At 38.0% G+C, this 14,085-nt stretch overlaps 1 protein-coding gene across 2 annotated transcripts in view; it reads right to left on the bottom strand.

The window, feature by feature from the left end:
• The window catches only part of ZNF804A (zinc finger protein 804A), a 166,399-nt gene that overhangs the window by 30,845 nt on the left and 121,469 nt on the right, over positions 1-14,085 (bottom strand). For both annotated transcript variants that reach the window (XM_075027950.1, XM_075027951.1), the window contains exon 2: positions 9,424-9,567. In XM_075027950.1, coding sequence (XP_074884051.1) covers positions 9,424-9,567 — 144 coding nt within the window. The remainder of the gene's footprint in view (positions 1-9,423; positions 9,568-14,085) is intronic.

The raw sequence follows: 14,085 nt of genomic DNA, 5'->3' as shown, positions 1-14,085 counted from the left end.
TCATCAGTTCTAATTTAAGACAAAATGCAACATGCTGTTGGAACAGACAATTCAAGGAAACAGAAGGATGCCTGCAAAAGGGAGGTACAGTCACGTAGACCGCTTGTATTTATATTGCCTTCTGCAGATTGAATGTCTTAAAAAAATAAAACAAATTATTCAACGAGAAGACCTCAACACTTTCAACCGTTTGATGTTGAAGCACTACTCTTCTGCCACACATGGAGACTTCAAAAGAAATCGAAAGCTCCTATACTGAGTAATTCAGGTTTGTCACAAGGATGTTTGTCATGAACAAGCACAGGTGAAAGCACAGTGAGAAACTAGGAGGTATTACTGGAATAACAGTGTATGGTATCCTTGAGATGAAGGAAAAGGCTCAGCTGAATCCAAAATACTAATGGGGCTGAAGACAGGGGCACACTTTTAGCTTTCCTTTCCGTTGACTATTGAAACCTTCTTAAACGAGGGCTATTGCCTGCCTGCCAACAGAGGTCAAAAGAGACTGCATTCCTGCTCGCCTTATCTGTCCCTTCAAATGCTCACAGAGCTCATATTTAAGTCTGCCTTATTTCATTCATTTGCAGTGTGAGGGTGGGGAAAGTTTAAATTAGGGAGTCACTCAGACCTTTACTGGACAGCTGCAGCTGTAGCAGTAGTTAAAAACCAAGTCGAAACAAAAGCCAACCAGCTAACCACTGCAGCTCAAACCCAGAAAGACAACCACAAACATAGAAGAGGCTCTGCAGCTAAATTGTTCCAAGACTGCATCGACTGCATGTGGAAAAAAGAAGAAGAACCCGAGTTCATATTTTAGACTTTGCTGAATGCTCTTAGAGCAGTTTAGGAACTTGAAGACATTTCTGTATAAGCTGCTACTGAGCTGCAATTCAAATATGCAGAACAACAGTAATCATTGTTTCTACAGTAGCATTAGCCTGCGTAAAGAAACCACAGCACTAGTCATCTGCTCAAGGCATACAACCTTTCCTTAGATGTACTACTGTAAGTTAACCCCTGGTTCTGTAGAGGTCCCGACGTCCTACTGCTCCTAGCGTGCAGACTGAGCAGGAATCATCGCTTGGGGGAAACCCACTATCATTTCCATATAGCTTGTTTGTCTTGTCACATCCCTTCACAAAAGACAACGCTGATTGCAACGCTATGTTTCATCAACAGGTCAGAACTGCCACTAAAAAAAAGAACAAGCTTTTTCTGAAATGAATGAAGGATTGATTTTGCATGGATCAGCAAAGACTGCGATATTACCCTAAGATTTACTGTGACTTGTACTGAAAAGGTTGTGTGGTTCTTCCCAATGAAGAATGAACTCTCACATGTAAACCAGAATGCACAAGCTGTAGGGCATCAAATAGAATACTAGCAGAGCTCCCAAGGAAAAAAAAATATATCCTGAAACTTTTTTTTGGTAGGAAATAGGAAATTATAAGGTGTTTTTTGCAGCATCAGGAATGGAGTACTAACCATCCACATGCAGCACTTAATTGTTTTAGCAAATTAAATAACGTTAATGTCATAAAAAAGGATTCACCTTGAGAGGTCAGAATTTAATATATTACTAGCAACATATTAGTTTCTCCTTCACTTGAGAAAATTTAAAACTTCACTGTAAATACCACTTTCTCTACGATCATGGACAGCTCAAAACCATGGAGTAACAAAATGCTTTTCATATTATCCATTACTTACACTTAATCTATATTCTACTTGATTACTTTCAGGACAGCAATGGAACTGCATTTGGAATTTCTCAAAATTACAGAAAAGGTATTCTGTTGATTGGTTTGAACTTTGCAGCCATAATAATGCTTAAACTAACTTTGGGAGATTGATTCTGTTAAAGAATGAATGAAAATAAAACCCAAGATTTTTCTTCCAGATAATTGCTTAGCTGATCTATAGCCTAATACAACGAAGCAAGGGATAGGTAAACTATCATATGATCCCCAAGTTTGTATAACACAATTTTTTAATCTTTTCTCCCCATCAAAACACCGTGGTTGAATTAAATTTGTAATTTCTTTGCATGGAAATATAACAGCAATTTCTCAGGTTATCAGACTGATCTGGATACTGAAAAGGACAGAAAGGAGAAGACTGCAATAATTCAAAACAGACAAAAAATTAAAGAACTGAGGATAAATACCGAGTTTCTAAACTCAGGAAGGGTTGCAGCTGGGTAAGGCTACTCCTGTGTTAAAGAACAGGCTCCTTGTGGAATCAGAAGTGTCAAGTGCATGGGGTTAATATTCTGTTTGCAGGCTATTAGTGGGACAAATAGGGTATATACTTCTCTACTGTAATTATGTTTGTTCTAAACCCACTTTTTTAGGAAAAATAAGTCAATTAGTTAATCAAACATTATTATAGAACAGAATTTCCCAAACATGAAAACCAGAAAATGTTATGCAGTATCTTTTCTATTATAATTACTAAGGCAAGAACGTAGTGATACATCTTTTGGGGTAATGAGGAAACAGAATGTTCGTTGGCAACAAAATTGGATTTTGCAGTATTAATATTTTACTCAAGAATATCCTCATCTAACCTATCAGTACAAGTTTTGAGCTAACGAGTGCTTAACTACTCTCTTATGCTGATACCAATCAAGAAGCCAATTTCTAGGATTAAATTTTATAGGTAAAATAAAAACTGGAAGGAAAATAGATAATTTTTTTCTTTCATCCAGGAAACATGTGTGAAGTTTCTCCCTAAATATACTGAAATATTCATAAAGAACCAAACTTAACTATTTAATTTTAAAATACATTCTGTAAAGCAGAATAAAGACTACCATTGGCAGCCTTCCAATACAGATGCATTACTAAAAGACCAGCAAAACACTTTCTAAGTGGCTTTGTGCCCTAATGCAACAGGACTATATTTCCCCTTTTCCTGAAGCCTTCCAGCTCCCGCTCATCTCCCTGCACTTCACACTGTCTACACCAAAACCTACTCCAAATCACCCAGACAGGGTGGCAGAGATGACCCCAGAAGCCACCCTCCTGGCAGCCTACCACCCAGAAATGGGCTCCCCCTTGGACACTTCTCTCCGGCGTTGGCTCCGGACACATCCTCATACTGCAAAGGAGCAGAGATCCTCATTCTGTTGCCCTCCTCCTTCGTGGCCCAGGGTGGTCCTGTCATGCTGGCAACTCTGCCTTTCTCTTCAGGGTAACAGCAAAAGGGGGTTGGTGGGTTTGGTTGTGGTTTTGTTGTTTTTTTAAAAGGAATTGAGAAAGGAAGCACAAAGTCTATTGCAATACTCTGCTCCCATGCTACCAGCAGTACTGAGCTATAATTAATAGGCCTGGTGATGACCCTTATTAGCATTACTGTCAGTCTAAATCCTTAAAACTTAAAAGGAAGCTTTTAACTAAAAAAACCAACCAACCAAACCCCAATCCAACCATAAAAGACCATTAAATAATGCAATATTCATGGAAAAAAATTGAAATACAGTGAGAGAGCAGTGTGTGTTTGGAAGAGGAGGGGGTCGTTTCATAGTTGTATGTGCATTACAAAAATACATATGTATATGAACGCACAGCTGAACATTCATTCATATGCCCTCAATATTTAAAAAGGCTACAAATATGACTATTTTCTCCTGAGGAAAAAAAAAAGACATATAGGAAGAGATGCCAAGTTACATTCTGGGAAAGTAGTAATAACAGTAAGAAAAAGCTACACAAGATCGATTCAAACTAAAATGGTGAAATCCTCATCTATGCTTGCTTAACATTCGGAAGGTTAAGACTGCCTGTCTATAAGGACACACTGAGATGTTACTCTCTTCTAATGTGAGAAACAAGCTGAAGTAATGGAAGGAGTATAAAATTTCTCCATTCCAGAAAATTCAGCTGCAAGAATCCTGACTATCTGATATTAAATGGGATAAATCACTTCACTACAAAGAAGAGAAAAATATAAAGAGCAATACTGAAATGTATGGCAAAGAATTATTTTCACTCGTAAGGAATGGGAAAAATGACAGTGCCAGCGCATCCCTGTGTCCCACAAGCTCCCTCCAATGGCATGCCCCACAAGGGCACGAAGCAGCTGGCATTGCACCTGTGTTCCTGCTGCCCATCCCCACTCGCCCTGCAGAAATACAGCCGCCCCCTCACTCACACAAGACACGGTGAGCTTGGCACCGAGACATCCATATGGGCATTTTTCTGATCCAAGACCAGCCTAGGTGGTGCTTGAAGAAGTGATTTATTTTATCCCTCTCAGGGATTTTCATGGCCATAAATTGTCACTGTTGCCTTCCTGTCCATTTTGTCATCTTAAGCGTCCCTCTTGGCTGGGCTCAGTGCGCAGCAAGGTCCAGCAAAATGCAACACCATTTTAGGCTGCACTGAGCTACACCGGGGCTGCCACCGGTGCAAGGGGACAGGACCCAGCTGAGCACAGCTGACCTCGGCCTCTGCCTTCACGTCTCATCAAGCATACCCCAGTAAAGCTGGACACACATCACAAAAGGAGTGCTGTCTTGCTCTGCATTGTTCCTTGTGATCCCCCCTTCACCATTTACTCTATCTGGTAACCAACTCCAGCTTTTCCAGAGAAAGGGCTACTTTTAAGACTTGGGAAACAGATGTTTTAATATTCTTCTTTTAAGAAATCTCTTATTGGTGAACATCCCCAAAACTCTAACCCACTATACATTTGCTTTGCTTATGAAGCAAATCTTCTGAAAGTTTTTGAAGCTCTTAAGGTTTTATCCTGTACTACAATGAAGCTCTTTATTGACATACTGCTCTAAAAGATGACACTTTTTTGAGAATCATTATTTCTACATTTCAAAGATGGTATACAACATGTTGTCTCTGTCTTAGTCTGATTCCAAGAGCTCCAGCGGAACCCAACCTGCAAAAAGCAGGCCTGAAAAATGCAACATAAAATACTGTTGGCTCACAGTAAATAGTTAATTTCTTTCACTTTGTAATTTTCCCAGTACATGTCACATTTCCCTTCAAACAGATATAAACTCTTTGGCTGTGCCAGAAGGTGCAGATGGCCTGTGAGCAGATCCACCGCAGTGCCCTGAGCTGACCTACTCGTGACCAGCAGATGCACTGCAGTGCACGCTCTGCAGGTGCCAACCAAGTAGAAGAGATGGGATCTGTTCTTTTTTAAGAGGGAGTAACTCTACAGTGAGATTTATTTTTTAAGAAGCTGTAATGATGACTACAAAGATTTGCTGCTTTGCTTTTAAATTGTAGAGTCAACCAGCTGATAAGATCCAATTATCTTTGCTGAGAATACTGGCATCCCCACGTGTGCTATACCGCTCTTACTCTATCCCTTATATGCTTCATACCTCATAGGAGGTATACCTTTAGTAAAATTATGGTTTTATTATTATCGTTATGCCTAACCACTCCCCTCCACTTTGGAATTCCTTTTTCTTCACCCATATTCCGTGAAATATTTATTTGAACACATAAAGATGTTCAAAGTTTGGACTTCTAATTGGCTACATATTGGCATTCTCTAACCTATTTGGCATTGATTTCCTAATAAATCTGCAAAGAAGAAAAACATGTAGAGAGGAGAAAAAAGTAAACAGGAGAAATCCGTGTCTGTAATAGGGAAAGAAGACACCTACTAATTTAGTCTTCCTGCATAATTTGTGCTTTAGTACTTCCATACAATTTTAAATACATTTTAGACCAGGGAGATCATTTTCATCCAGGGAGACACAGTTTGAGAAATGACCTCTGATTCTGTGGGGAAAAATTCCTATTTATAATTTACTTAATTGATTGTATTTGCATATCTAGATGCAAATACATTAGGGTTATTAATTTTATTTTTCATCACAGTTTTTTTTATCGTTGTCATTGTTGTTGTTGTTTGATCTTTGGAAGAATACTCCTGGGAGAGGAAACAGCACCAAGCTCGAGTGCGCTGCCTTGATACTAGGTGATTAATCAGAAGTTCTGGAATGGAGAGGAAGACTTTCAAATACAGGAATAAAACCACTTTGTTCTTGTAGCAACAAAAGTCTCTTGAGGAATGACTGATGTAAGGGACCTAGCTGTGTGATCCAGTCTTCTTCACCGAAATGACAAAACAACTCACCGACTCTGAGAGGCTACGAGATGAAGGTCATTCAGAGCCTTCTACTTAATACTCAGACACATTTATCAAAACTGCAGCATTTCGAGGAACACAGGCAGGATTTTTTTCACCCTGCATGAATACAGCACTTCAGAGAGCTCCTTGCGCACTTCCAAATGCTTAAGAAATGCTGCATCATACAGATGTTTTTAAAATCCTGGCATGGGTCTCAAAAGCTGCATTCCATGACTACAGACCATCATCACCAAATAGCAATTCTCTCATTACTATATTAAATAATAGTGGTTCTGCCTTAGTTACATTTCTTTCTGACCTCAGAACATTTTGCTTTTTAAAGACACCTGCATTATATTTTGGTGGGGTTTTGGTTGTTTGGTTTTGGTTTTTTTTTTTTGGTCTAGGCTTTCAAAGCAAACAAAAGAGTTCATTTTTCTCCATTATTGCTGACTGCTTTCAAGTTGCTTTTCCAGGAGTATTTCATAAAGTCTACAGATATTGCTCTCCAAACCATATTGTCAAAGCTAAGAACAAGAAAACACTAACAGAGGCAGTGGAGATCTTGCAACACTGGTCTGAACTCCTTCAGGTCCTAGGAAATAAAATTAGTTTTGCCCTATTCCTATCCTTTCTCTCTGGACCAGTCAGAAGGATCTCATAATATCTCAAAGCAGATGTTCACAAGCTATAGGACACGATAAATCAAAACACAACCAACCCCTGACAGTACAGAGCCCCCCATACAATGGGGGAAAACCACATAATTATAAAATCTTCTATTTTAAATCCTGTAAATTTTCTGTGCTAGCAACCTTTGAATCAATGGAAAGAAAATCTTCTCCAGTAAAACTGAGGCGCAGGAGCCGTTATGAACGTTTTCTCTGACAAACCATCTCATGGCTTAAGATGGTGTGATAACAGAGTGCTCAATTAGGATTAAATATGGCTTTTCAGAACAGCTGGGATGAACTAAGGTTTAGGCAGAGCTTTCATCTGTTTGATCATATAGAAACCACTGTCAGCTGCTGGGATCACTGAAATTGAAATGGCTGCAGATGCTTACAACTATTCTTGGATCATGGGAAACTTTTTCTAGTAAGTGCTTCCCCTTACCTATTCATTATTAGTAGAAAGGTGTGATCAAAGGGAGAAAGAGGAAAATATGAAGCAAAATCCAAAGACAGACTATCTGTTTCTCTCACCCCTACTGAACTGCTGGAAAACTTCTGCCATTGAGGTAGGAAGTTTCAAGACAAAATCAGAGCATTCAACAAGTAGCACCTGCAAATGGCTCTAGCACACTTAGTAAACCAAAAAAAAGCACATATTATGAAGTTCCTTGAAAATTGAGCAAATCTGAGTGAGCCTCCGCTGCAGCACATGCTGTCTGCCCCCTTTTTCACTTGAAATATGGGAAGAGGAATGTTTTTTCTTTGTAACAGCAGTAGAAACAACCACAAAAAATGCTCCAGAAGAGTTAAACTTGACTTAACGTTTTAATCTCAGGAATCAATAGTCTTATCTGCCAGTAGTATTACAGAAAATTATTCCTTTGCCAAACAAGCATCCAACCAACTTTTTCTGCTGGAAAACTAAAAACTTTTGTCTGATTTCCTACCAGGGAGATTAGAGTTGCGGAGGTCTTACAGAGGAAGAGGATGGCTTCCTGTGTTTCACCAAACACATCCACAAAGCCACAGGCAAACACAGACACACAGGTCCCCTACACAAAAGATGGAGAGGTGGGATCTGCCATGTTCCGGCAGTCACTGGTGCAGTGCCCACCGTCTCCTCTCTAAAGCCATCAGAAAACAAGAATAACTATGTGAATCACTGGAAACAAGTCTCTGTTCAGTCTTACACCTGACCTCAGTTTCAAAATCAATTTTTTGTCAATACTGAATAGAAGAACGGACACTGCAACCTTCAGTTTCTCATTATTTAGAAGCACTTCAGAGCCCTTAAAAGTTAATAAATAAAAATCCTAAGAGAGTTCAAGTGGCAAAGACTCTGCCCGTCACTTATTTTTTCCTGCCTTTCATCAATGAGGTGCTGCTGTGTGAACATAACACCTGAAGAATCAGTTCCAGCTGTATTTCAACTAAAAATATTTGCAGCTTATAATAAATATCTATAGGATGCAATGAAGCTACCTGTTAATTTCTTATCTAATATATCTTTCTCTCCAGCTTCTCATAGATTGCTATTGCTGCAGAGGTCCACATCTCCATATTTCTCAAAACTAAATCTAACACTCACGCTGACAGTGTAAATTATGGGCTAAATAAAAATACCAGTGAGAGAGAGAGGGAAGTGTTTCAGGGAGAAGTGCTGAAGGAAAGAAAAGCAAATCATTGGCTTACATAATACAGATATAAAACATGTGTAGCAATTCATTTACGTTCACCCTGAGCAGAATTACAGGACAAGGGGAGATTCAGTTAGAAAGAAAAGCAATCAATCCAGATCCACAACCATATGATTTCACCAGATTAAAAAAAAAAAAAAAAAAAGATACAGAATAATTACCAGCTAAGTGTACCAAGTAGAAATTTCCTGTACACTTATTACATGTCTTTACATTATCATGACATATCTCTTCGGTGGAGTCAAGATGCACTGTATTTTCCTCTGAATTACATAGTCCTGACCCCTCTGGAGACCAGGACATTGCACTGGGATGCATTACCTCTCTTGTTATATAGAAGCACTGCTTTCATGTTACCAAAGTAGGACACACAACTTGGAGTTGCGGTGATAAAATGTGGTGGTAAAAATGTAAATATCAATGTTTTAAAGCTAACACATATCTTATTGTGAGCTGAGCCAGAAACTTTTCATTACCACAGTTTTTTTAATATTCAATGCATTTAAGTAAAATCATAGCCCATTTCAGAACTATATCTGCACTGAAAGAAAGCTGGTTACCAAAGAGATGTCAAATTACCTATTCACATCTGTTGCAACAAATGCTTCCCAGTAAGTCACCTCTTAGGTATACCACAGTATTTATTTACATGCAAAATTAAACTGATAACAAGGAAATTGTACCTTTACGCTTGTAATCGTATTTTTCATCATTCACCGTTCCTTTTCACAAGTTAACTGTTCACATTTCTCTTTCTTTCCGTCTCAGAATTTTTGACTGTAAAATCTTCATGTTAAGATTTGTTTCTAAGAAACCAGTGTATTTTGCTTCCCAGAACCTGAAACTCGGACAACTCGACTGTGATTTCCAAGCCCACCTGAAGGACATCTTATTTCATTATTCTACCTGAAACTGAGTTGCAGTAGTGAGCAGATTCCTCTTACCTGTTTGTGAGCGTGATCATAAGAGTTAATGTGATTGTCAAACTCCTGGTGTTTATAGTACTGCTTGTCACAGAGTTCACAGTAGAAGTTGGCTTTAAGATCTTCCAGAGCTTTTGCTATCGTGTTTTTCTTTTCAGCATAATCCTGGAGGGGGGTGGGAAAAAGTAATTTTAGTTTTGCCTTTGATGCTGCAAATGGATTTTGTGCTCTGCAGTTAATCATATTTGTAAACATTTACACACCTCTGTAACTAAAAGCCTTCACATATTTGCTGTGTTACACTGCACATATTTACTGTATCTGCTGCAAGACTTAAGATTTGCATACTTCAATTTGCTATACAGTTGCCAGCTCCCCTTAGGGGCTCTGTCAGAGGCTAGAAGGATTTCCCCAGGTTCTGTCTAAATACAAATATTTATCATGCTGAAGGCTATTTTCGAGTTAATTTCAATCCAAGACTTGCTGCTCCAAAGATCTAGGTAATATACCCAAGCAGAATAAACATGAAGATACAAACTGCAATAATTTAGTTATCAGGCTTTTACAAGAAAGTATGCCTACTAAAAAGAAAGCAAAATTAAAGTAACCCTACTGGGTCCTTCTTGAACACGTGTACACATGAAAACATGAGGAACACTTTCATAGCTGAGATGTAATGAGTATCTTCCATAGTTTTGTTATTTGTCATCCGATATTAGAAGGACAAAAGCATATCTAGATTTACCATACATTAGCAAAAGCATTACAAACAACCTTGCTTATCATCTATGAGCAAATTATATACAACTAATATTTATTAATTTCCTAAATAAATTGATGATAACAGGGCCTGTTCTAAAACAGCATGGAAATGGTCTGTCATCTCGAATTAGTTTAATACCAGTTAAACACTGAACACATGTAACTTCACTGCAATGACTCCCACTCTTGACAAGCCTGTCTGGGATAGAATCACACCCTAAAATCCCAACTGCAGCAAATATTGTTTAAGAAAATACACCCCTTTTGATTTGTTTCACAAAATTTCATCACTGTGAGCTCTTTGGAACAGACCCTAAATTCTCCTTGTTTCTGTCTTCTTCCTTGTTCGGTTAGATTAGGATAAAAGATGATCTCGTACTTGGAAGACCCAAAACTGAGTCCCTATTTGCTAGCAGTTTTCACAGCTTAGGACTCATACACTTCCAAGATATATTTCAGGGAGTTTAAAATGGAAAACTTATGTTTATCAGATTAGAATATTTTCATTAAAATGATGTTTACTAAAAAAAGAGAGGAATAATAGTCATACAATTAGAATTCTATCCACAAAGTACTTATTTAAGATAGTACTTTAAATATAATTCAGCATGACTGGACTGCTAGCAAGCACTGTTGATGCACACCCAAACTGAGGTACCCCCTCATCAAAATTTTCTCCATTAAAAGAACTACAAAAGTCACTTTAGAGTGCTGTTTTGAATACTGGCTGACATATGAAGAATTCACACATTTCTAAAATGATGTTTCATAAAATCTGTTTTGTTTAAAACCAAAGTGAGTTAACATTTTATTTCAAGAAACAGCAGTATGTTACACTTTGAAATACATTTATGCTGTATGGAAACCTAGTCTGGAAACTCTGCACTTAGTTCTTGGTATCAAGTAGTAAGAAACTACAGGTTTTGAACCACTTCAATTATTACCAAGATGCCGATGTTTACAAAAGCAGTGGAAACAGCATATAGAGACCCTAAGGAGATGTACTCCCTTGAAACTCTTTAAAGGTAATTCTCATAGTCTAAAAAGGGATGTCACCTGATTTTGGTTTTTTTAAACATGAAAAAGACAATTCTGGATTCAGGGGAATTATCAGAACTCTGAAATATATATGACATCTGTGAAGGATGACAATGAACACAATGGATTCTAAGACAAGAAGGGTGAATTGAATAATAATTTTTCTTTATATAAAGATCTCACACCATGTTGTTGATTAACCCGTGAGCACATTTTGCAAGACTTACTAATGTAGCATAATACCTTGAATAAAGTTACGTAACTTCATTGGTGTTCCTCTTGACATAAAGCACCATTTTTTAAACTGTATACTTATTATATAGCAGAATCTAACCTGAATGCAATTATATTTGACATGCCGATGCATCCTAATGGAGCAGAGACACTGGAACCCCATGAACAACTTTACCACAAAGTAATAAAACCTCATCATGATCTCAGGGTTTCTACTACTGAAAACCTTCAGCTAGGGTTCCTTCAGGGGTAGTTAATTTTACATTACAATATTACATCACAGTTTCAGAGGAAAGTAAAGAATGTTATCACATCACCTAAATTAGACACAAGTAAGTAGAAGGAGTTTGATCATGCATGGGGGAGGGGAAAAACATGACTTTTAAATGACAAGAGCCAAAAGTATTTGACCTTAGGAAGATATGAATGGCTGTACTGAATCACATCAACCTTTTGAACCTGGATAAGATTTCATTCTGTACAACTAAGGAAAGTGACTCTTAACTAAGGACAGTTCCCTTTGCTTTGCAGCTGCGTTCTGCTAGTTTCAGTTGTTGCATATTGGAAAAGGTCATAAACACCCATTTTTTATTCCCTTTGACTGGGTCATTCATAATTATATACGCCCCCTACCACATTGTCTCTCGGGTATGGCACTCTGAATGATATAGTTCTAGTTTATTCAGGCATTCCTTATATCAAGGCCACTCATGGATTCTGCTTGTTCTTTTCACAGCCTCCAAAAGAAGACATGATAAAACGATACATAACATGGTGACATGCAGTACTGTATCAATATTCTCTATTTTCTACCCTAATCCTTTTTGTAATAAGTCTTAACATATGAATTTTTAAAAATCACAATAGAGCACTAAACCAACATTTTTACAGAACTCCTTTATCACCTAAATCTTTTGCTGCTGTATAATATTTTGCTGGCAGGAGATGTTTCTATCCAACTACCAAACTTCACCTGACTTCAGAAACTTCATGTTTCTTCAGTGGCAGCAATGGCCATTAACAAACCTCATGGCTGAGGTACCAGCTTTGGGATTTAAGCATGAGCAATAGCATTAACTATTAATTGTGGGCAGTGAAGTATCTATCTGCAACAGGAATATATTTGCAGCAAAAATTTCTAAAGAAATAGTACAGAAATGTTTACTTTTACAAAATTTTGCATTGTGTTGCACTTCAAACAATCATGAAACACAAAAAAAGGCAGTTTCTTCATGTCAGCCCCTAAGACTACCAGATGAGATTTATCAATTTTATTTTAATCTGGTGGGAAAAGATATTGAATCACCTCTCCAAACTTCTTTGTTAGTCCTTTCCAAGACTTCAGCTTATTGTCTTGCACATGTATGCACAAAATAACCCTTAATAAAACCCTTAATGGAGACTGTTCAGGAGATTCTCTGTGGCCATGGGATCCCCTGGACTGTGTCAGGATTGAGGATAAATTCCTGTTGCTGGTTGGCATCGGGAGCCAAGGAAAGTCCAATCTCAAGGATGAACGGGGAATGGAAACAGGAGAATCCAGGCTGCTGTTTCTCTGCCTGCTGGGCTATTTCCATTGATTTCGCAAGGAGTACTACCTTGGAAGAGGAGGCTTTCGCAAGCCTTATTGATTTTGATGAGGGATAACTACCCAAAAACTGATAGTAAAAAATTACAGTCCCTGGACCTTGATAGTAGTGGGCAATGGATTGCAGACAGAAATTACCCAGAAACTTATTGGAGAGAAATATTCCTGGAGTAAAAGTAGCAGCCAAAAAACTCACTTAAACTGGTTAAATATGATCAAGCTTAGTCTCAATTTCATCAAGATTTGCAAACCATCCTGGAAGTTTTAAAAGAACTTTGAATTATGATTCAGCTTGCTAATGAAACTCAGAACTGAGTGTCACTTAGTTTCATTATTTTTTTCCTGAAAGGCTTATTATCTGAAAGCCTACAGCTATAATTCACTGTAGCTATTTTTCATAATTTATATGAAAGAACTCTAGTAAGTGATCACATCTATCAGCTGGCTTTATTTTTCTAAATCCATCTTCTCCATCCTCCAAAGCCTTAAGCCTGGGCAAACGTTACTGCAAATGTCTGATAAATTGGATTAAGAGTGGGCTTCATCCGCAGAGGGGCTACCTATCACTAACTAGACTGGACTTTCTGCTCCCACTATAGGAGAGAAAAAGAAAGCAAGCAAGCTACAGAAACATGAAACACTTTACATAGGTAACTTTGGAGAGCTGACTGGATGCCTCAACCTAATGGATATTTTTATGGAGTGCACATCAGGAATATACTTCTACTGTCTGCAGAAAGGTCAACTAGGAAAAAAAAAAGTAAGAATGTAAAAGTGTAATACATTACCTACTCCACGGTGATTGCCAGTGTGAATATTCTTACTTTACAATAAATGTGAGCTCCTTTTACTGCAGTAAGCTATTCTGCATTTACTGTAGACTTAAAAGAGTCAGGCCTGCAGTCACTGCAAAGTAAAATGTATTACAGAAATAAACCCCTTCTACAGGATAATTTACCGGTATAGTCATCCCAGAGAGGATTAGACTGTTCTGGTCTGATCCTCTGGATCAGATCACATTAGGCCTGACAGATGTTCCAGTGTAACCTTGTTGCACAACA

This window comes from Buteo buteo, chromosome 5 (genome assembly GCF_964188355.1).
Source record: "Buteo buteo chromosome 5, bButBut1.hap1.1, whole genome shotgun sequence".
Taxonomy (NCBI): domain Eukaryota; kingdom Metazoa; phylum Chordata; class Aves; order Accipitriformes; family Accipitridae; genus Buteo; species Buteo buteo.
The sequence above is the reverse complement of the archived record's forward strand: the minus strand, read 5'-3'. Positions and strand labels throughout refer to the sequence as shown.